General features: G+C 36.8%; 1 protein-coding gene across 7 annotated transcripts in view; it reads right to left on the reverse strand.

Moving 5' to 3' along the window:
* The window catches only part of Cad89D (cadherin 89D), a 53,064-nt gene that overhangs the window by 17,887 nt on the left and 13,415 nt on the right, over positions 1–21,762 (reverse strand). For 5 of the 7 annotated variants that reach the window (XM_076624594.1, XM_076624593.1, XM_076624595.1 and 2 more), the window contains exons 1-6: positions 19,347–19,804; positions 15,259–15,376; positions 14,965–15,117; positions 3,899–4,029; positions 3,236–3,394; positions 533–641 (exon numbers count right to left, since the gene is read on the reverse strand). In XM_076624594.1, the coding sequence (XP_076480709.1) occupies positions 533–641; positions 3,236–3,394; positions 3,899–4,029; positions 14,965–15,067 (502 nt within the window). In that variant the 5' untranslated portion in view covers positions 15,068–15,117; positions 15,259–15,376; positions 19,347–19,804. Of the gene's footprint in view, positions 1–532; positions 642–3,235; positions 3,395–3,898; positions 4,030–14,964; positions 15,118–15,258; positions 15,377–19,346; positions 19,805–21,762 lie in introns of those variants that run through there. The other 2 variants (XM_033347503.2, XM_076624592.1) reach the window with 2 other exon arrangements.

Here is a 21,762-nt window from a genome sequence, read left to right on the forward strand (position 1 = left end):
CGCGTGAAACGTTTAGAAATTTGTATTAAGATTTCAGAAAAGTTTCCCATTGAAATACATTTTTTAGTTACTTCTTTTACTCGGTGAGATTTTGATATGAAAGTTTAATAACGAGTTTACACAAAAGTGACAGTCTCCAAAAGTACGAGTGTTTTAGAAAGGACATTTTACTTTCCCCGTAGTATTACACCGCGTTTACGACTATTACGGTATAAATTACATAGTATCGTAGCTGCGTGAAATTTATCTAAATCTAGGTCTTTAAAATACTTCAAGTAACTCTTACAAACAAACAAGGTGTACCAATTCTATGCTATATATCATAAAAAACGCTCTAAAAGTTCCTTTCTCTTTCTTACGGTGACTAAGACTAAGAAGTTTAAATTTGGATTAAAAAGGGAAACGATATTTTCATAAAACAGAAAAGCTCCGAAATTTTTTCGGAACTCATTTTCTTACAAAATTGAATTTCCATGCGACAGTCTTCGTGCAGCAATTTCTTATATGCTAGTTCGTATACGATATATCTCACCAACTGGAGTAAGCTCGTCCACGGTTACGTGATAAGGCGCATCGACAAATTGTGGAGCATGATCGTTTATGTCTTCCACGTAGACCGTCACTGACAGGTGCGACGTCACCTACAAGCACAAACGTTAAATGTATCGATGTTATTTGCCAGGTACAGGTTGTGCCTGGAAAGCGCTATATCTTGAAAGAGGATCCGGTAAGGTAAGGAATTTCTTTCAATTTTAACTTTTCATATTCCGTTGTTCCTGTTGGTACGTGTAATATTCTCGAACTAATTGAGACAGGAATGAATTAATTAGCGAACGTTGGGTGCGAAAATAACATTGTATGTGCAAACGTATTGGTATCCTTAATTGATATCGTTGCATCCTGTGTAATTACCATTTATATCAGGATATTTAATTTCACTTTATATTCTAAATTTTCTTAGATTTGTACGATAAAACGTAAAATTTATAACTCTATCGCGGAATGGAATAGATTTTACTGGATTAAATATCTTAATATCCATAGGTATACGTATACATCCAGATTCAATGTTAAAACAAGCGCTTTAAAAAATTAGTTTAAAATTGTTTTTACAGATTTTGTCAATCTTCGTAATTTTGCTTCAAACGATTCGCAAAATAATTATTAAATACATAGTGCATATCGCATAGCGTTGTATCGATTGGGCACTGCGTCTGAATACAGACTGTCTGATTCTCCTTACACTCGCTTTCTTACAAACTTCTCGCTCAAATATTTGTACGCCAATGTCGCTCTACCTTTTTTATTATATTTAATAATATACATTTCATTTCGACTGAGTTCTGTTTCTCGTATTTCCGTCATATTGCCCGAATCGAAGAGAATAGAAAAAGAGTAAAAAAACAGGCTTGGAAAACCATACAAATGGAAGAAGTTATCAAGTAGATATATCATTCCTTACAAAATGGAAGAAACGTAAGAGATGAATAACAGATAGATAGTTAGGAGATAGGAGAAAAACTGTTCTCGGCTTTATGGTATCCTTTAGTGCTGCACGTTGGATCGATTTTCATATTCCCCTTTCTGTTCTCTCTGGCACTCGCTTCCCTTTTCCTGTCCGATTCTCTTCGATATTTAATATCACCAACCAGGAGGAGACATATTTCCCGAAATTGCATTAACGCATGAAAACGTCCCATCTGATCGTTGGCGAATAACGAAAAAGAAAAAGAAGATCGTTCAATTTTGCATAACAACGGTACAATATTCCGATGTGCGTACTTCCAGTTTTATTGCATACTCGAAAACGGCGAACTCGCGAAGTACAAAGACCGTTTTCAAAATTAGCGGATCAATTTCGAGGGGAAACGCTGCGCGACCGTGTTACCTCGATGAAACACGTTTACGTGTAATCACCGACGGGCAAACGCAAAGTTTCGAAGTTGGTTAAAAGTCTAGTTGGAGATTCGCGACACAGGCGAAGATGGCAAACGAAACTCGCATCTAAGGATTAAGAAGAGCAGCAAAATGTTTCCCTTTCCTCTGTCTTTAACTTTAACAATACGCGAGGTTCTTCATTAATAAGGAATAATTATCATTTTTCTAGTGTTGTACCTTCGTACCAAACGTGACTATAATTTTCTGATCTTATCTTTATCTAAAAAGATCTAATCTAAAGAATTCTAAAGACGTTACGTTTCCACGCCTCGTTGACAGCAGTAATAATAATCTGCTACTCTAAATTATAAAGCTAAAGGCATAGGATTCTTCCTTATACATACGTAGATATTTCGACGAATTTCATACAACTACGTTATTGAAATTAAGGAAAACAAACAGCGAAATTTTGTTAAAAAGAAGCGACCGTGAAGGTTCTGTTTTGCGGAACGATCGCGAAACAAACGCTAACAGTATACACCTCGAGAATAATTAAATTTCGCGGCTCGGTAAAAATCGTAATCAATATCGTAACGGTTTCTCCGATTGGCGGTATTTCGACGAAATAGTTACATAAACGCTTATTAGCACGTGACAGAACTACAAAACCGGTAGCAAGGGTCCGTCCGTCGTATCGAGACCGGTACCTGCACGCTCTAGTTACTCTTGCATGCGCCGCGCGTTAGGCGAAAGAACTAGATCCGTAGAGAAAAAGTAGAATATGTCTAGGGACTTTTGAATTAGTTAAGAGAACCAGAAGCCACTCGTATTTTTCAGTGATTTATTATTAACCCAGAACCGGTACCGTTAGTTCACAGATGATGACAGTAGTTAGATTAGACTCTAATTATTACGTCACTTTATTTTAGGATACTTAATTTAAATCTGCATTTTGTATTTTATACGGTAAAGCTTGTTTTGGTAATATTTATTACGTAGAATATATAGTAAAAAATGAAATTGAATAGAAAAGAATGTATAGGTGATGATTACAGGGAAAAAATTGTTGCAATAATCTTAATTTTTTCTCTTTTCGATACATAGAAAATTATGTTTCCTTCTTGGTAAAAAATACGAGATGCATAAAACCCATCTTTCGAAACTCAAACTCTCTTATATCACTTGCGATCAAACGATACCGATTAAGGATTAATACGCGGCTCGTCCGATGATTTCATTACAGTCTAATTACATTCGTGAAGAAAACGAACCGTGAAACGGTAATAAAGATGTTTCCATAATATTCTAAGAGCAGCTAAATTAATCGGACGTTCGTAGAATACTTTCCACAATTTACCAAGGAATCGCCGCCATCGGAGTAATCGCAGACGACGCGGAACTTGAGCAGATTTCTAGGCATCTCCGCGTCCACCAGGTCTTCCAAAGACTGGGCCAGCACTAGAGAGACGTGCGTCCTATTGGTCTCCCTGTGCGTGAAGAAACGAGCGTCTTCGTCCTGTAACAGTTACGACTCATATTACGCGATAGCACATGCTCGTCCAACGGTAAACACAGCATTTGGGTATAATTATTCCATTCGTGGTTCATTTAGCAGCGATGTTCAACGGTAAACGCGACACTGAAGCATCATCGCTTCCTTCGTTACTGAAACTATACCTTACGATCGTTCTTCGCACTTTTACGTTTCTAAACGCAGGCGGAAGTTTTCGTCTTAGACATTGACAAAGTGGTACATAATTCGAAAAAGTGTACATGTCAATATCTGTATTTTTAAGGAATTATTCCCGAAGTAACTGTTTAAACAAAATACGCAGTATCGAATCAAGAAACGAAGTTAGAATATAGCGTATATTATGTCGTAAGTAGTTTACTTCTTCAGAAATACTGTCACACCAATGTGCCACGATTACGAAGACAATTACAATTATACGACATATTATACAATCAAGAAGTTGATACGATCGATGAATTAAACAAAAGGTAAAAATGAAATGCTTACTTTATCGACTGGCATTATTGAAATATGATTTCTCGGATGAGCTTCTAGCGATAGAATTTCCGTGCCTTTAGCCAGATTTTCCGGTACTCTGACAAACTTCAGATACTCTCCTATTGGATAAAACTGGCACCCTGTAAACATACGTAACAGGAAATGAATAAATTATTCCTAATTCGATTTGAAATAAATGATTTTCATGATTCTTTCAATGAAGTTTTATTGGAAATCATTAGGATTTCAGATTTTCATATTTACTTGTAGCTATAAATACGATTATGCTTCGCTAATATGCGGAGTGTAATAAAATTATTACCACTGATGTCGATTGAATTTCAATTGCAAGTAGAAAGCAACGGTAATTTTAAAAATAAATAAGAGACAGAACAGGAAATTTTATAGATACAATATTTAACAGAATTTTACGTAAATTGTAATATTTTGATACACATTATATACATACATATTATAACAATTTTTGATGTTCATTTACCACGATAGATGTCATCTTCTATAGTTTACTATTGGGCGATAATTTAGTGAAACCATCAACAGTCTTGCTGAGATTAGAAAATATTTTATAAACCACGAATATCTTAACCCAATTCGCGACAATGTGTAGAGTAATATTTAAGTATCCGTTTTCACGGTTTAAAATAGGAACCCAGAACTAATCAAATACTTTCTAACAGTAATTCCCAATCGTACTTTCCCATTTCCTGCGACTGATTCCTATAAATGTTTTACTTTTTCCTTGCCTATCCGTTACGATTCTTTTTACTTCCAATAAACCAAATGTTCACATCGAAAATGTTAATCGCCGAACACGAAATGACGCCGTTTGTACCTATCTATATTAGTAATAGTAACACGTTTCGTACGAAAACTCTGGAAAATATAAAGTCCATTTGAGCAAGTGAAAGGACGTCGACGGAATTTGCATGTTGATACGGTTAATTTGGCTATCGATCATTATCATGATTAAAGCTCATGGACCGTGGCGGACAGGTTTGACGCGTTACACCTTACAACTTGATCTAATTTTTCCATTTTTTAGAAGTACATACGCTGCTGGAAAAGGGACTTTCGTATACCCAAGGTAATTCTAATTTTATCACTTCTAAGACGTTCATTTCAAATTTTATAGGTTTACGTATAAGTAACTTTATATATTAACGAACAAACTGAAATAAATGAACGGTTTGAAAAATAATTATCGTTCTTTAGTTGATAATTGCTGTTAATTCGTTATAAGATCGAAATGTCGAGCTTTGAAAATTATGTTACGCTATAAGAAACCGAAGTAACAAGTTTCACGTTGCATATGCTTTACAGTATTTGCTTATTTATACATAATGCTTGATTATATAATGCTTCATTAAGAACTAGAAACACGTGATGCATAGTAAATGCAGCGAGAAAGTAATTAAATAGAGCTTGCTCGTTAATGTAAAACTCGTGCATAAATATGTTTACGTGCTAATAAGTTTACTCGTCGAAACAATAAAACAATCTGTACAGAAATCGTGTCTGAGGCTTAATATGAATTTGAAAACTTGGTGTTTCAGTTACTAGGATTCTAAAGGTTTATCAAAGATTATGAATAAACCAAATTCGTTGAGTTTCTAATATTTATCCTAGCGTTTATATTCGCATGTTAAATATAAATGAAATTTCCTCGCGTTAATACTTTCGCAACCTGATTTCTCGAAAACGAAACCTAATCTGAGAATATTTGATTCCATAAATATTGAATTCTTTAGAAATACATTATCCATTCCCAGTTTCTCCTCCAATATATTCTAAGTTTCATCCCAGCCTGCCTTTGTTTACGTGTTTTTCGTATTTTCATTTTCATATCAATCCATAAATCAATAAATAGATAAATTATTATACAACGATCCAATACAGTTGCAAAAAAGATATTACGCGGTTCAGAGGGTTCGTACTCTGAATACAAATTTACGTTCTAAAACAAGTTAGATTGCCCATTGGTACCATTTACATATCTCGAAACGACATTTATTATGCAACAATTTAACACAGTAACCGCAAGAACAAATCGTCCTAAAAAGACGAACAAACCAAAATTACAAAAAATACGAAGAATCCAAATTCAAAGTTACCCTGAAACAGCTCTACTTTTACGATACTATCAACGTTACGAAACTCGCCACCAACGCATGTTACAAGCGTTGCGCAGTTGCAATTAAATGGCACGCGTTTCCTTCAAATCGGCGCCTGCATTTTGTTGCAAATGTCGGCGACTGTCGAGCACGAGCGAGAACAAGTCCACGACATTTTTCCATCGAGGAAAAAAATCGCGCCTTGTTCGATAACGTGGTTTTTGCCGCCTTTCTCGACAAAATCGAATGTGCTACGGCCGTCATTTCTCGAGGATAGGTTCAATGTACCATAACGCGAGGCAACGTAATCAAGTTTTCTTGCCGTCCAGGAAGCGTCCGAAAGGTCGTCGGTTATCCGTGTAGATTCTAAACTGTAGACTCTAGAAACTCATCCAGTCTTTCGTCTTCGTAGAATGTCTCGAGAAGATCATTGAAGTTTTTCTTACGAGGGTAAAAGGTAATGACACGTTTCTTGCCCGATGTTTGACAGAGAATTGATAACTTAATCCTGTGTAACTGGATTTTTCTTCTCTTCCTCCTTCCATCCTTTTTTCTTTTTTTCTATAAAACAAATATCGAATCTAGTCGAAAATAGCGAATCTAGTCGAGTTAATCTATCAATTAGTTAATATAACAATTTTTGGTTATTTTGATGAACATTCTATCCTTACCAAGAATTAAGGATATTAACGTGAAATGCACTGTGTGTTTTGATTTCGATCACACAGGTATCTCTTTATTTCCTTGAAGAAGGAATTCTTTATATTTCAAATATAGATTTATTTAAATTTTATGCTTTAATCGCGTGTTATACTACGCCTCAATTCCATTCTTTGAAACGCAAGAAAGAAAACGTGGAACATTTTACGACCTATTCAATACTTATCGTGAATAAAATATTCTTATATCTAATCTTATATTGAAAAGTTAAATGTGGTAATTACTTGCAACCGTACTAATTATGTTAATAGGCTCTTCTATCTTTCTTACATGCCTCGTTGTTTATGCTCTAGCGTTCAACGGTGACTATAGTTATTCAATAATAATTGTGTAAGTCGTTATCTCATCGATTGAGTGCAAATCAATTACATACGAAGTGTGAAACTTGTACGAACGTGGCACCAGGTGAAAAGAAAAGGAGTAAAAAATGTATACTTGTCAGTCTTGGAAAGAGGGTCAAGTTCTTTTCTACAAGAAACTAAGTCTCGTGCAAATCTGCGTACAAAAATTGGTTACAAATTTTTTTCCAAACGAGAGAATTAGTTTTTGGACAAATGCCGAGGAGACGAATTTTTCTTTAATTTATTACGAATATACTTATACACGTATCGTTAGCAATATTTTCAGAGCTACTCATGGTCGAAAGATAAATATTAATTTATTATTAAATAAACTTCTTTTATTAAGTAAGCTGCATTTCTGTGTAACTAATTGATGAAGTAGAATGATTGAAATTTTTCAACAAAATTATGTTTAAAAGAATAAAAAGTCGAGTATCAAAACAGAAGCATTAAATATGCCACGCTTTACAAGTGAATATCTAGGCTCCCTAATTGGATATTATTTACATTAATACAACTTAAAAACCATAATATACGGATTAATTTCTATCGTTCGTTTTCTCCGATTACAAACTGCAGAAATGTTTAACTGCGTGAAACCCTGGCGGCGGTATCGCGCTTTCGTTCACGTGGACGTACAAAGCGCGGTATTTATATTTCAAGTGGATGCGTTGAATCCAGTTCGCCAGCAAGCCGACTAATTAGCTCGCTCCAGACTGGACGCCAGCGTAAAACATTGTTTCCGACTGCGAAAGGGGAAAGATCGGAGGGACGATACACTGGCAAGCAGGAGGAAGTTCGCGTCCCACCGTGCCAGATTTTATCTTAATTTATTCGGGGCTGCGATCATCGCGTCAATCTGGCCATCTTACACGATATTGTCCGGTGTCTTCCGCAGTTTTTTCAGTCAGTCCCGGATAATATCAACCTAAGAACTCGGAATTATATTTCTTTGGAAATAAATAATGAAAATGCGACGAAAATGTGAAACGATCTGACAGAATTGGAAATGAAAATTATAACCGAAAAGTCACTTTTTTTATTTTCAGCGCAAATAAACGAGCCAGGTTCGACCATTATTATTTGCATGTTTCTCGAGCTAAAGATTCGTTATTCGCGTTGTCGGCGTTTCTATATCTTCGCAGGTGTTCCCCGAGAATATATGTATTGCAAAGTACTTTCACCCGATCACATGCTCCATTCGAAGCTAATACTCGCACTCGGACACGCATCGCGGTACACGGTCGATCAATTCTTTTCAGGTTTTTCCAGTCACGATTATCGATCGTACGTCACAAACGTCTTGTACTGTTATTGCGTTATTGTACAGGTACGTTTGATTCGATTGAAAATTCCAGTCGATACAAGTTACCAATATAATATAAATGAATTCCTTTTACATCAGAAAATCGAATTAAAAAGTACTCCAATCACAAATTTGAAAATACTTCTTCGGTCAGATTGGGGATTCGTTTCCAGAAACGAAAGCCAGAAGCGATCGAACTGACGAAAACGCGCAGCTAAGCTCGGCGAAAGCCAAATTAGGTTCGTTAGTGGAAGCAATCGTTACTCGATTCTTTTCATCGATCATCCGGAAAAAGTTTCGAACCGTGCATAATCCGCAAAATTCCGCCCGTAGGAACCGTCAAATCACTTGGAAGCGCGCTCTTTAAGGACCTCAAATAGACAGAGGAACTATCTTTCTGTTCCAAAGGTTCTCTCTACTTCTTTCTCGTTCAACCGTCGTCCGTTTTCCTTCCACTCTTTTCCTGTTTTCTTCCTTTCCTTGTTCTCGCGATCTCTTTCTTTCCGCGTTTGTCTCTTCCCTTCTCTTTCTTCTCTTTCTAGAAGCACGCTTTTGTCTTCCTGCCACGAGTCGATTCGAGCAGAATTACTTTTCAGAGGCGGCAAGATGGAACGTCGGAGGCGCGTTCTCCACTGGATACCGCAATAGATGCACAGCCATATCGTGTATTTATATATTTTCATGTATATGATACGCTTGTATAGAGTGGTTCAAACGTTTAGATTGTAACTTTGAGTACTTTTAGAAAAATGTTACGATATTATTACTATTCAGAGATCTGAAATTACGTACGTACTTATACGAACTACTCGGAAGTTACATTTGTCAACTGCAAAATTGGGAGGTAAAGAAAAGGAGCAATGTTATCAACATTACTTTTTAAAGTCTACCTTGGAATTATAAATTATATTTCATTAATTATGTTGTTTCTTTGTGGTAAATGAACTTGTAAAATTAAATCATCTTTTTATCTTTCAGTCTTTTTTTAAATTGATCGTTAATCGTGTACTTAAGTATTATAGTACTGTTTATAAAAATCCGGACATTTTAAATTGACTCGATGCAATAAACTATGTTAAAGTTACAAAAATATTTCACGATATTTGTGTATTGATGTAAGTGCTGTAAAATATGTACGCTATGACATACATATATACTTAGATATATTTGAATTACGCATTATTGAAAGCATATTGAAGTTTGAAAATTCGATTCCATTTTTAGGAAACTGTTTAATTAATCAGAAGATCGGATATGTAAAATTTCGCATAAATATTCCTAAGTGCTTAAGATATTTCCTTTCTCGGTAACTTCGTTTCGTACATCCTAATTTTACTTCAACATAGATCGAGATAAGTAGTTGACGTATCGTTTTTAAATATTTATTTGTGCCAGCTAAATTTATATTTTCTTCATACCTGAGAAAATGTCCAGGCTAATAATACAATTATTACCTAGAATTATCTTCTTGGTAAGTTCATAGAAAAGTGAATAGGATAAAAAATTAAATATATTCTAATTTGTTGATATAAAATTAAAGATTTATAGAGTCATTATTTTTCCATTATCAGCGTCATTATTATTTCCACCATTATATTTATATAATGATACTCAGGCTTCAGATATTCTATAGATAGATGTGTCCCCATTAAAAGAAATGTTGCTCCAATTCTCTATAAGAATGAACTTTGAATCACGTACCATCGAAATGTCAGTTCTTCGTAAAGTAGAATTTTCGTCTGAAGACTTGTCTATTATTAGTGATCGGAACCTGTTAATTGATTTTATTATTATATACTTTTTGATACGATCCAAAGAATCTGAAGTGTTCAAACAGATATTTCATATAGAATTTAACGTTTCAAAAATCCCATCCAACGTTTTTTAAAGTAAATCAAAATCCATTAAAAGATCTAAAAAGACACCTCCTTTAAAAACATCTGCGAAAGAGGAGAATCTGTGTATGAGAATTAAAATCCAAAATCGTGTCTCTAGCGTCAATTAAGTTGCACGTAACAGGGAACAGATTGTCCCTTACCGGTGGCAACATCGAAACACTTCAACTACAAACGGCGACAATTCTGAAACGGCCGGTACACATAACGAAACGATTACATAACGAAATGACTCGGTTGTGCGCTACCGGCCGCGGCTGGTGCATATGTTGTGTAGCATTTACACAAGTAAGCTCGTTCCCTAAAGCTTCCCAGGAAGTGGGACAAGGTCGGCCAGCTTTTTGCACGTTTCCGCACTTCCATCGCTTCGACGTCGCGGACACCAGCGAATATCGCTGGACATGCTCATTGCTCATACATCACCGTCCATATGTCCCAGAAGTTCTTCATCGTCGTCGTTATGTTTTAGGGTGCTCCTGCCCGAGCTAAACTCTACTATGCTTAAAAATTCGCCATCTCGATTATCCTTCTATACGAACGCTCGGACCATAAAATAATGTACTGGAGAATGTGTGTTGGCGGATTACGTTTGCTTGTTTCCAGAATAAATTGATTTCGTTTGGCTCGCTGGGAAGAAGATTAGGTCGAGAATCTTCTTTGTGGACGATAAAGATCTTTAATGATTGGCGTTTGATCGTTTGGAAAAATGAAATATATTTATTTTTGCGAAATAGGTATTCAAAATCTCTTTATGGATTGTATTTGAAGCGAAGTGAAGATTTTAAAAACGAAATGATAATCGAAGGTAAAGGTAAATAGCGAATAAATATTTAAAGTCGATTATCGTATGATTATTTAAAGGAACGAATATCTGTTTCATATCTATTTCAGTGAAATATGTCGGGTAATTATTTTTGTAAAATTATCGATTTAATATTTGTTCTTCTAGCTTCTTGAAGTGCGACTGAATCGAAAGTAATATTTCAGGTGTATATTATTATTAATTTTCCTTCATCTGTTGTATATAAACGGGTACTGAGAAATCATATTTCACTTCATCATTCGTACCTTTCTATAAAATGAAAAGTGTGTTAAGTAATACCTCGATCTTCGCGATGCGTGTAACCCGTCGTTTTATAGTCTGTCATAGTAAATGCATAGTTTGAGGAGGTCAAGGAACGATGAAGAAAATGTAATTACTTCGAAAATTAACGATCGGGTTAAATACCAGATACTACATACTAGAAGACCAAATACTAGATAACGATCTTTTTAATCATAGTCAAGTTTATTTTAACGATACGATGTTTTATATTAAAAATAAAACCTAACCATTAAACGAAACATTTGACGAGAAAGTTTCTTAACACACTAATACGTTTCTATGGAAAAAGTTATTGCATTAATATTTTCGTCATCGCAAAGTTTCATCCGCTTGTTTTAATTAAAAATGTGTTTTGCCTAATTGCTTTAAGTGCTGTATAAAACAGCCATTGAAGAAAATGCATGGATATAAACTGCAGAGTTCCGCCCACGCTGTAATACTTTCTGTTGGACTAATAAAGCTGGTTGCATAGAATCGTGTTATTGTAATTTAAAAGCTACTATTTTGACAAAGCAAGAAGAAATACAAAGTTTAATATACCTGCTTATAATATACCTCTACGTACGTACATAAAAAATCATAGAATTTGACAATTTCTTGTTTAACGAGGAACGATTAGAAATAATAAAAAAATTGATAGAAACTAAGAAAATGAAAATGTAGAATTATTCCCTTCTGGAAGAGACACAGTAGTAAACTAGTGTAATATGCGGTACATAGTATTTCAGAATATTTGACCTAGCAAACAACTAACGAGAGACGTTATCCAAGTGTCTAGAATCGATTTTGTATTTCCTTGAACTACACTGCCAAGCACTAAAATTCAATGGATAGATATTTTCAGATTTCTATTCGATCAGTGTTCCTGTATCCTCGCTATACCTCTTTGATTACGAAAATGTATATACGTGTAATATACATACATATTTAGGTACACACACACACATTGCAGAACTATAGTTGTTCCATTTACAAAAATCATTAGGGTAGTCAAACTTTCTCGAGAATTTTGTTTGTAAATGGACGCAGTATAAAACTTAAAGTCACAACGAGAAAACGGTCCGTCTCGAATTTTCCGAAAGCTGATCTCAAAGTTGCGCCAGTGTACGTATATTTAAATAGATCCGTCAGTTTATGCAACAGTATATTGTCAGTTGAATTCCAGCCCTTCCCGACTCCTTCCCTTCGAGAATGTCCCCGTTAATCCGAGGATGAAAAAGGACAGCTCGAAATTCCGGAGCCGAAGGCGGAACTAAACACTCGTTACGCTCGCGACTGAAGATCCGTTGCGGCCTCGATCATCTACATTTAAAATACGACATCTAAGAGGATTTGCGGATAATTTTCTCGGGGTAAATGTTTTTAAAAGAAGAATCAATCGATCGATGTAACTTTTATCTGGTTATTTTATAGCGAATGCTTGTCCTAACTTAATCCTGAAACGTTAAAATTTTATCTTAATCTGTAAATCTTGAATCCCATAAAAACTTTGTTTTCTAATAGATAAGACATGATCCGACGTAATTCTGATTTGGGAAATTATTGATATAAATTCGTATAATACTCTTCGATAAATTAACTTATAAATTCATGATACAAAAAAGTACAATTTTATTTCTCGCGTTATTGGGAAAAAGAATTTTTATCAAAATATTTTTCGTTCCGCGCTCTTACAAATATCTTGTAAACATCTCTATAAAACCTTGAATTTTTTCCGACACTGTATATATGAGTAGGCATGACCTCAGCATTCGTATGTATGTACGAATACATGAATACGCCGTGAAAATAATTAAAAGCGCCGAGGTGAAGAGCATGAACACACGAACACTAAGAAAGTAGGAAACTTTTACTTTTGGAGTGCTGTCAAAGAGATTATTTCTATAGAGCGCAGGAAGGAATAATATATCAAACAAAAATACGTCTCACTGAACCAAAACTTGGAACAGAATGACATTGAAAAAGACACGTTATTAAAAAAAAAATTTACAAAGAGAACATATAGCAACATTACAAGACAAAAAGAAGTGAAATCCCAGAAAACTAATCTGTAGTGTAATTTACCTAAATAATCGAAACGAATAATTGGAATAGACGGCGCAAAATGGCAACGATATCTAGCAACTAGCTAAATACCCAACAATTCACTTTTCTTCCGTATTTTTCATTTTCGATCCTAAAATCGACTAGGCTAATATGCCAAACCCAACCAAGCACCGATTTAATTAATTCATTTGCACACGATCAAAGCATAGGTGAAGGTTCATTAACGAGCATCAAATTGCAGTTTCAATACGAACGAGACCTCGATCTCACGATCTGAAATGGTAACGATGAGAATCAACGATCCATTTTAGCGAAGGAACAGCGTTTCTCAAAGTGTCGCGGGCGATAGTAGGTCAGGAATAGATTTATCTAGGTGCATTCGCCTTGCACTTTACGCGTGAAAAGAATCATACACCGCACAGAATATTTTTATTATTTTCTTTTTCTCTCTCTCTCTCTCTTCCTCCTCATGTTATGCGTGAACAAGGAATCGACGTTACGAACAGTTGTTATTTTTCGTTTTCTTTATTGGAGAGCAAGAACGGTTGCCACATTACGAACTGTTCTTTCCGCTTTAATAACTCGGTTGGTTGGAGAGAGTCTCAGATGAATGAAAAGTTGCGATATGTTTGATCAAGTCTGCTTCATTTTGGTTTAAATTCTAGCGCCTCTCGAAGGCCAAGTTCAAAGCGTAAAAAAATTTGGTTATTTCATATGTGAGAACAGTATTTATTCAAAACTACTTTGCACGATAAAAAGTTCGGTATGTTAAAAAGAAAGGTGCAATCTTGCTATAAACTTATTCTTCTATTAGCAAATTTTGTATTCAGCTATTTTATAAATCTTCGGAGAATTATTTAAACAGTAACGACGCGTTAAATTTTCATTAGTAATAGATATTTATTTAAAAACGAATATTTCTTAAAAGTGCATAATAATTCAATAATATGAAATATCATCGACCAGTTAAATCGTATTAAAGAGCAACATTGGCGTCCATCGATACTATAATATATCGTAGAAATAATATTACATTCGAGAGAAATAACGGGGTTGTTTGTTATCCGCAGTGACAGAATATTACGTGATAAAAGCTTGCACGTAGATTTCTACAGAAACTTGGTCGTACAGCGTTCAAGAGTACAGATAAAATCCCATCCCCGAGAACTAAATTATATCGGTCAGAATGGTGCGGCGAATCTGTTGAATTAAATATCGTGTGCCGAATACAATATGACTTTTATTTGGCGATTCTACGCTGTCTTATCGTTGCACCGATATTCTCAAGTTTCGGAACATTTCAAGCACAAATGACTATTGTAATTTTATATCTGGTTTAATAGGATACTTCTGGATAACTTCGAGAAAGTTCGATTTTGTTAAATATTAGTCTATTAAATCTTTGTAACACTTTGAATTATTATACAATCCTACACTACTATAATTCTCAACATTGTGACGTGACACAACATACTGTTTGAGAACCACCGTTCTAAAACACACGCAGCCATGAAATATTGTTTAACATACCTGTCGCAAGATCAAGACGGTCGACGACCACCAGGAACGTCGCCAAGGTAAACCAGCGGAGTACCGACGAAATCGAAGGAAGCTTTTCCCCTGATCGCATCATGTTTGGTCCTCTTCTTCTTCAGCTTGGTCACAGCTTACCCTCGTGCATGTCTGCAAATTATTCACGATGATTCGTCACCTGGCACACACTGTCGAGCTCTATGACGTTGCATCTTCGCCGATCACACTAAAGATGCAACGTTCGCTCGATGTACACGATCACGATTGCTCGCTTGGAAAAGACGGCTGCACCTGAATTATCTTGGCGTCTTTTGTTGCGACCGGGGGAATCGGACGTTCCGTAGAGCAATTAGGCTTGTGATCGCTGGTGGAAGGGAGTCTTCTTCGCATTTATAACGAAAGGTGTAGCCTTTTCAACGATGCAGCGGGGAAATAAGGAAAACAGAGTGATCAGTATCGTGGCATTTATCTTTTATATATCGCTTATATCGCTTATATATTGTTGTGCATTTTGGGCGGTTATGCATTGCGAATGACTGCGTTTCAAGTGCTATAGATGTGTGGATGGGGCGAATGTTAGGAATGCTTGAATGGGTCAAGTTTTAGAGACACGTGGCGAGATATCGTTGGATGGACTATGCTGGTCAGATAGCTAGAAAACGATGTAACCTAGACTAGGAGCGTACCAACGTCGAGAGGGAAGCGACCAGGTTCTCGGTGTTCACCGTGCAATTAAGTTCAAGTTAAAGAGAAAGCACCGGCGTAATACATTCGCGCGGTAGGATCGTGTAATTGTTCCCGCGGTGAAATTGTGTAAATTGGACACGGACTACGGTGTGAAACGCACGATGTCGGGGAAAATTCGATGGAACGAGTGAGAATGAAATCGAGAATGATGACAAATTGACGTAACGGGAGGATGACACTGGTGCAAGGTTCATTTGGATTTCAATCGATTGGGAAGAAGATGCGATTATTTGGTTGAGGAAGAATTCGAATATCGAAATGTTTCTCCCACGTACCTACGATGCATCGTTTCGAGTTACTTGCAAAGTTAAATCATGGTTGAACACAATTAATGCGAAAAATATTAATTACCGAGCTCGTTTGACAGGTTTCCAACGATTACTATTCTAGTGAATTGCATTATATGCAAAGAAGAAAATGCTTCGAGTAACGAATGAATCGGTAAATAATTCAATTAGAACGTTTAAACGATAAAAATACAAATTTGAATTTATATATCATAATGTATTAAATAAGTCAGACAGACACGTTTCGACTGGTAAGGTTACAATGACAATGACATAGGAAGAATGTTAAGAAGTCGACGACAAATTATCACGAAGATCTGTGTCGGCGTTTTTGCACGCCACGATTTCACTTTCGACGATGTTAGTGACCGTAACTCGAACAAATTGGCATTACGCGAATCGAGGCTGTCAATCAACTCGACATACTCCGGGGGATCTTAGGATGAATAGAGTAGTTCGCGACGATCGCTACCGCTTTGAAAAAGAAATCTGATTTCTTTTTTCATCGTTGCTTTTATCAGACTGTAATCCGACAGTTCAATTTTACTATTTTACTTCGTGCAAACGGTAAGCTCTTTTTCTTTTACTAAAATAATTAAGAGGATGATTTATAAAATATTTACATAACAAAATGCGTGCATGTATCATATGTATATAGAGAGAACTATACCTCTGTCATAATTTCATATACGAAGGAAAGAATCTGGAAGTGTATTTCCTACAACGAGTAATCACAATAATTAAACTTGTTACTTTGATATTAGGAAACGCTCTTATAATTATAACGTCTGTCGTTTGGACATACCAGCAATTTGAGAATCACTAAACGATATATTACTGTGTACTTAGCTACTTCCTTCCACGATAAAAGTAACTAAAATAAAGTTTCTGTTGGATAAGTCATATTCATATGGGATCTAAAAGCACATATACGTAAATAATTATTATCTACGTAATGTAATAAACTTCTTAATCCTTTCATAACTAAAACAACTCTGCCAAATTTCACAAGTTTCTCAGATCTCAAACTGATAACTCTACTCTTCGTAAATATTCAATTTTATCGACTACGAACGTGCTTAGAGTCGACTTTTAAAGAAGAAATTAATTTATTTCCATAAGATTATTCGTCGTAAATAAATATCAATTCCAAGTAATTTGTAGTTTTCAAAAGAAAAGGATATTTCTCGCGCCTTTTGCTACGAAAAAGAAAATCGTGGCGTCGCTATATTTTCCTACTTTCCTGACCGACTCGCTAACGGAATCAGCATACTACGTCTATGCCGAAGAAAGGAACGGTATACCCATAAACAGCCTGCGTGTTGCCTTACCGATGCACAAACTAACTGCACAGCTATGCAAATGCGTATACACTCACGGATCACGAAGTTCGACCTTGATGAAGCGTAAGTCTAGAAGAACTCGTGGAAGAGCGAAACGCTAAGACAGTGCTCGAGAGGAACGGAAGCACGAGCCGAGAGTTAAACTCGAGCACAAGTGAAACAGTGAACCTACTTTAAAGTAGCGAACGGATGAAAGCCGTATAAATTTCCAGGCGTTCCAAGTGCAAGGACGCAGCGCACCGTTTTCTCGTAGAAGGACGATCCGATTAGAGGGATCGTGGAAGTGGCTGGGCGATCGGATTCATCGTTTTAACCGAATTCTCGGCATTATTATCCCTGCTATCGCTGTTTGTTCCGGGATAGAAACGATAAAAGTTTTAACGTGATCCCGGAGACATTTATCTTACACCGACCGTTTCGAACATTTTAAATATACTAAATAATATATATAAATAATTCTACGAGTCGTATTCAGATTCTGTCCTTTTAATGGTTTCTCCGGTAGTGTACAAAGAATTAATTATAACATTTCCTACGAGATCAACAGCAATTTAAGAAATTAACGTGTCCGTAATTATAATGCTTCAGTTTATCAGCGAAAGATCAAAAGTTCCAAATCGCCCGACCATACTTGTCTCTTTCTACTTAACGTTGCATGGCTGAAAAATCCTCGCTGATACATAGAAGCGACCGATCTCGATCAGTCGCAAACTTCCGCCATTCCGACAACAGCCTCGAACTTGGTCGAGCAACATGCAAATGATCCGTGGTTCCCTGTGACCCGACGCGCCGCAGTAACTCGACGATCCGAAGAAAACCACGGCGCAGACAAAGAAGCGCTTAATAAGAAGCTCGTAAACGGCGTAATGATACTTCCGGTCCGTGTACCCCACAACCGCGCAGCAAAACTTTCGCTCAATTACGTGTTTCGTGTTGCGCGAGTGAACGGTATCTGTCTTAATGGTGCAAGCACGCACCTTCAGCGTTATCATCCAGAACCGGACCGCGTTCTACTCTGCAATCTTATCAGAAATAAATCGCCTATTGAGGTACGAAGGTATTTAGGTTAGGGTGGTGGTCGTTTCGTCTGAAAAATTTATCGATTAGTGATTGAGATTTTGCAAGATGTAAATGCATCCATGAGTTCAGGAACATCGATCTATTAAATATATACTGTCAACTACGTACTGCGTATTTGAAATGCTATAAAAATCGACTTTCATCGCTTCCGTAATTCTATTCGCCCCGCTTATTCTTTAATTCGTTATCTGAATTACATATATTTACGTTAGAGCTGGTACGAGTAAATTCCCGAGCAATTACTCAAATGAAGTTCTCCTCCAATGAATCACTCGAAACTTTTTACTCGCTACGACCGCGTAGAAAATGTATGAAAACAACAGTGGTTTATTTTCCCTGACATCGTTTTCCACTCTGTTTCTATTTATTAAAGCGTAGAAGAATTTATCGAAATTGAACAAAGATCGAGCTCTTTTTCATAGGATCTTAATTTCGAAGAAATACCTTGAGCGAGAAATAACACAATTTTGCTCGACTAATTAGGTTTCACTTGGTAAAAATATAAAAACAGAAGTTCTGAAACTTCTTCCATTCGATCTTCTACCATCCCGATTCATATTTCCGGAATATTCATATTTCAAAATCTCATACGCAACCTTAAGTCCTGTTGCATTTATAGTTACCAACGCTAGATCGCCTAACTATGTAATCGCACGATATCGTTTAATCAAACATACCATTACTGGAAGAAACAAAACGAGTCTTCGGTTACTAAGCGTATCCTGCATCTTAAACCGAGTAATTCGACTGAAAACTAGCGTCTTAAATCTGGTTCAGAATTATGCGAGGTGATCAACCTGGCCGTACGAACTGCATCCACAACCATTCAACATGCCATCAAACTTATCACTCATCGCTCGCATCTTGCTTCAACGATACCCGACACTACCAAACAATCCCATCAGTTGTCTGGTATACCAACCTTCCTTCGACCACGACTGCACTTCCTCTTCCACGATCAAAGTACTCTAAACAAATAACAGAGTACTGTAACCGAACAAGGTATGCGAACACAACAGGTGCGAGGACAGCACGCGACACTCGTTACCCGAATGAGCTGTCCGGATGGTATGGACGAGCTCTAATAAAGAATCGGTACGAATTCGCGACAAATCGTGGTCTCCCTCCTCGACCAGCGATCAGGACAAAACTTTCGCCCAGTTTCGCGTTTCACGTTTCACTGGTGACTGGCATTGGCCGCGGTCGGACGGCGGCCGTGCGTCCACCACTTTCGGTCCACGAGGTTCCCCACGAGTAATACTTTCGACTTTGCCTACGAGTCGGATACGCGCGACTAGTCGGATCGCTCGTGTCCTGTTCGCTCGCGCTACCGACTTCGTTCACGTTGTCCCGGCCAAGGAACGGGCAAGTGGTTCGCGCGCGTACACCGCCGTTCGTATATCCAGCATTCACCCCTCTTTTACGCGCGAACCACGCTCGTCCTTTCGCTTTCAGCGGCCACTGACCATCGCAGCGACCATCGCGCACTACGCTGACAAGCAAATGCCTCACCTGTGCTCCGTTACTCGTCTTTGATAAGATTAATCCTGGGTCTTGGGTTGAAATGAAACATGATCGTAAAAATGAGAAATGGTCCAAGTTTTCCAGCGATGGATGAATACAGAATGACGGAAACGTACTGACAGACAAAAAGTTTGGAAGTAGAACGAGGGTCGAAAGGCATTCTATGTCAGAGATGAAAACAATAGATATCTTTGGTGCTAACGATAAATGATAATTTTATAAACTTGCATATGGTGAAATATATTATTCTTTTATGTTAACTATAGCCAACGTTGAAGGATCGTTTTATAGATACCAACGATAGCAAATTTTGAAAGTAAAATGGTTGAAAGCGATCATCGATATCGATCGCGTGTATTATACGTTTTACTAAAATATAATTTAACAAGAAGTACTCCACTTATTCGTACATTTAGACAAAAGGCGGAAGCCATAATGTACAATAAGACGCAGTTCCTTATTGGTTATCAACTTTCAAGTGAAACTGTAATATCATTGGACTCCTTTCATTCATCTTCGGTTGAAAGGCTTGTTTCAAGAAAGTTTTTGTGTAATAGCGTTCATTACGTCTAATCGTGATAACGATCACACCGTTCCTCGTAAAACGCTGTTCCTGCATCTCTTTAATATTTAGTTTCTGGAAGTTAAATGCTTAAAACGTTTCAAACTCGTGAGATTTCATAAAAAATTACTCGCAATTGCAAAGATCATGCAACAAAAATTATGTTAGTAAACCTCGTGCTTGCTGTAAAGATCGCTTTCCTTTCCATTTGCTATGCCACACACGTTCGTTTCAAGCTTTGCTCTCAGAATTTTCCATTCTTTACTTTTCTTCGTTGAAAGTAAGTACGTACGTTCGTTTCAATCGAGGTTTCTATCGTTGACAATCAAAAATATTCTCTAACTATCGCAAGGACACGCGTGCAGGCTCACAGCGATGGCGTTACGCGAGGAAAATTTCAAGCCCGCGCTGTAATCCTATGCGACGAATAAGATTTCTCAGACTTTCAGGGCCAAGGTTGTTACGGTTGATACTACGCTCGGTTCCTAACAGATCCTTGTCGAAATCTATTCCGAGATCTCCACAGTATTCCAGCTAACGTTATTAAAACTCGCAGGATGCATCGACGCGCATTAATGCAATTAGGATTCGTGCGGAGTTTGGCTCCTTAATGGAATTACACGCAATACTGACGAAACACCAGAACTCTGAATCGCGTTTCAACGCATCGGTACTTTACTTGAAATATTCGATTCGTTTAACATATTGTTACGATAAAAAGATTTTTTTACACTTTCGATAGCGAATACTTTCCATAGAAAATATTTCATTGAATTAATCGTAAATACTTTTTTAACGCTAATCGAAATCTTACATCTAATCTTGATCTCTATATTTTACAGACTTACCACACTTTCGTTCGTCGTCGTATATAGCTCTTCTCAGTTTGTACCACTTTTGGTGAATGTATCCTATTAATACGAACCGCGTGATTACTATATCGATTTTCGATAAATATAGTTAGGCGAATTGCGTCGATCCGGAAGAATTTCAGACAGAACGATAGTTGGGATTGCAATCTATACATCAGTTTGTCGGTAAGCAAGAACCTTCCAAGGTAATTGGTCAAATTAAGCGAGGAAAAGTGAATGTACCACGGACAGAATCATGCAAATAAGCGGAGAACAGCAAGGCGCGATTGTTTTTGTGGCAAGCAATAAAGCCACGTTAACAAAGAGAAAATGTGTGTTTCCACAATCGACGTAAAAACAACTTATTGACCGCAACATTGAAGAAAAACAGGTGTTACCCT

This window comes from Bombus vancouverensis, chromosome 15 (assembly GCF_051014615.1).
Source record: "Bombus vancouverensis nearcticus chromosome 15, iyBomVanc1_principal, whole genome shotgun sequence".
In the NCBI taxonomy this organism is placed as follows: domain Eukaryota; kingdom Metazoa; phylum Arthropoda; class Insecta; order Hymenoptera; family Apidae; genus Bombus; species Bombus vancouverensis.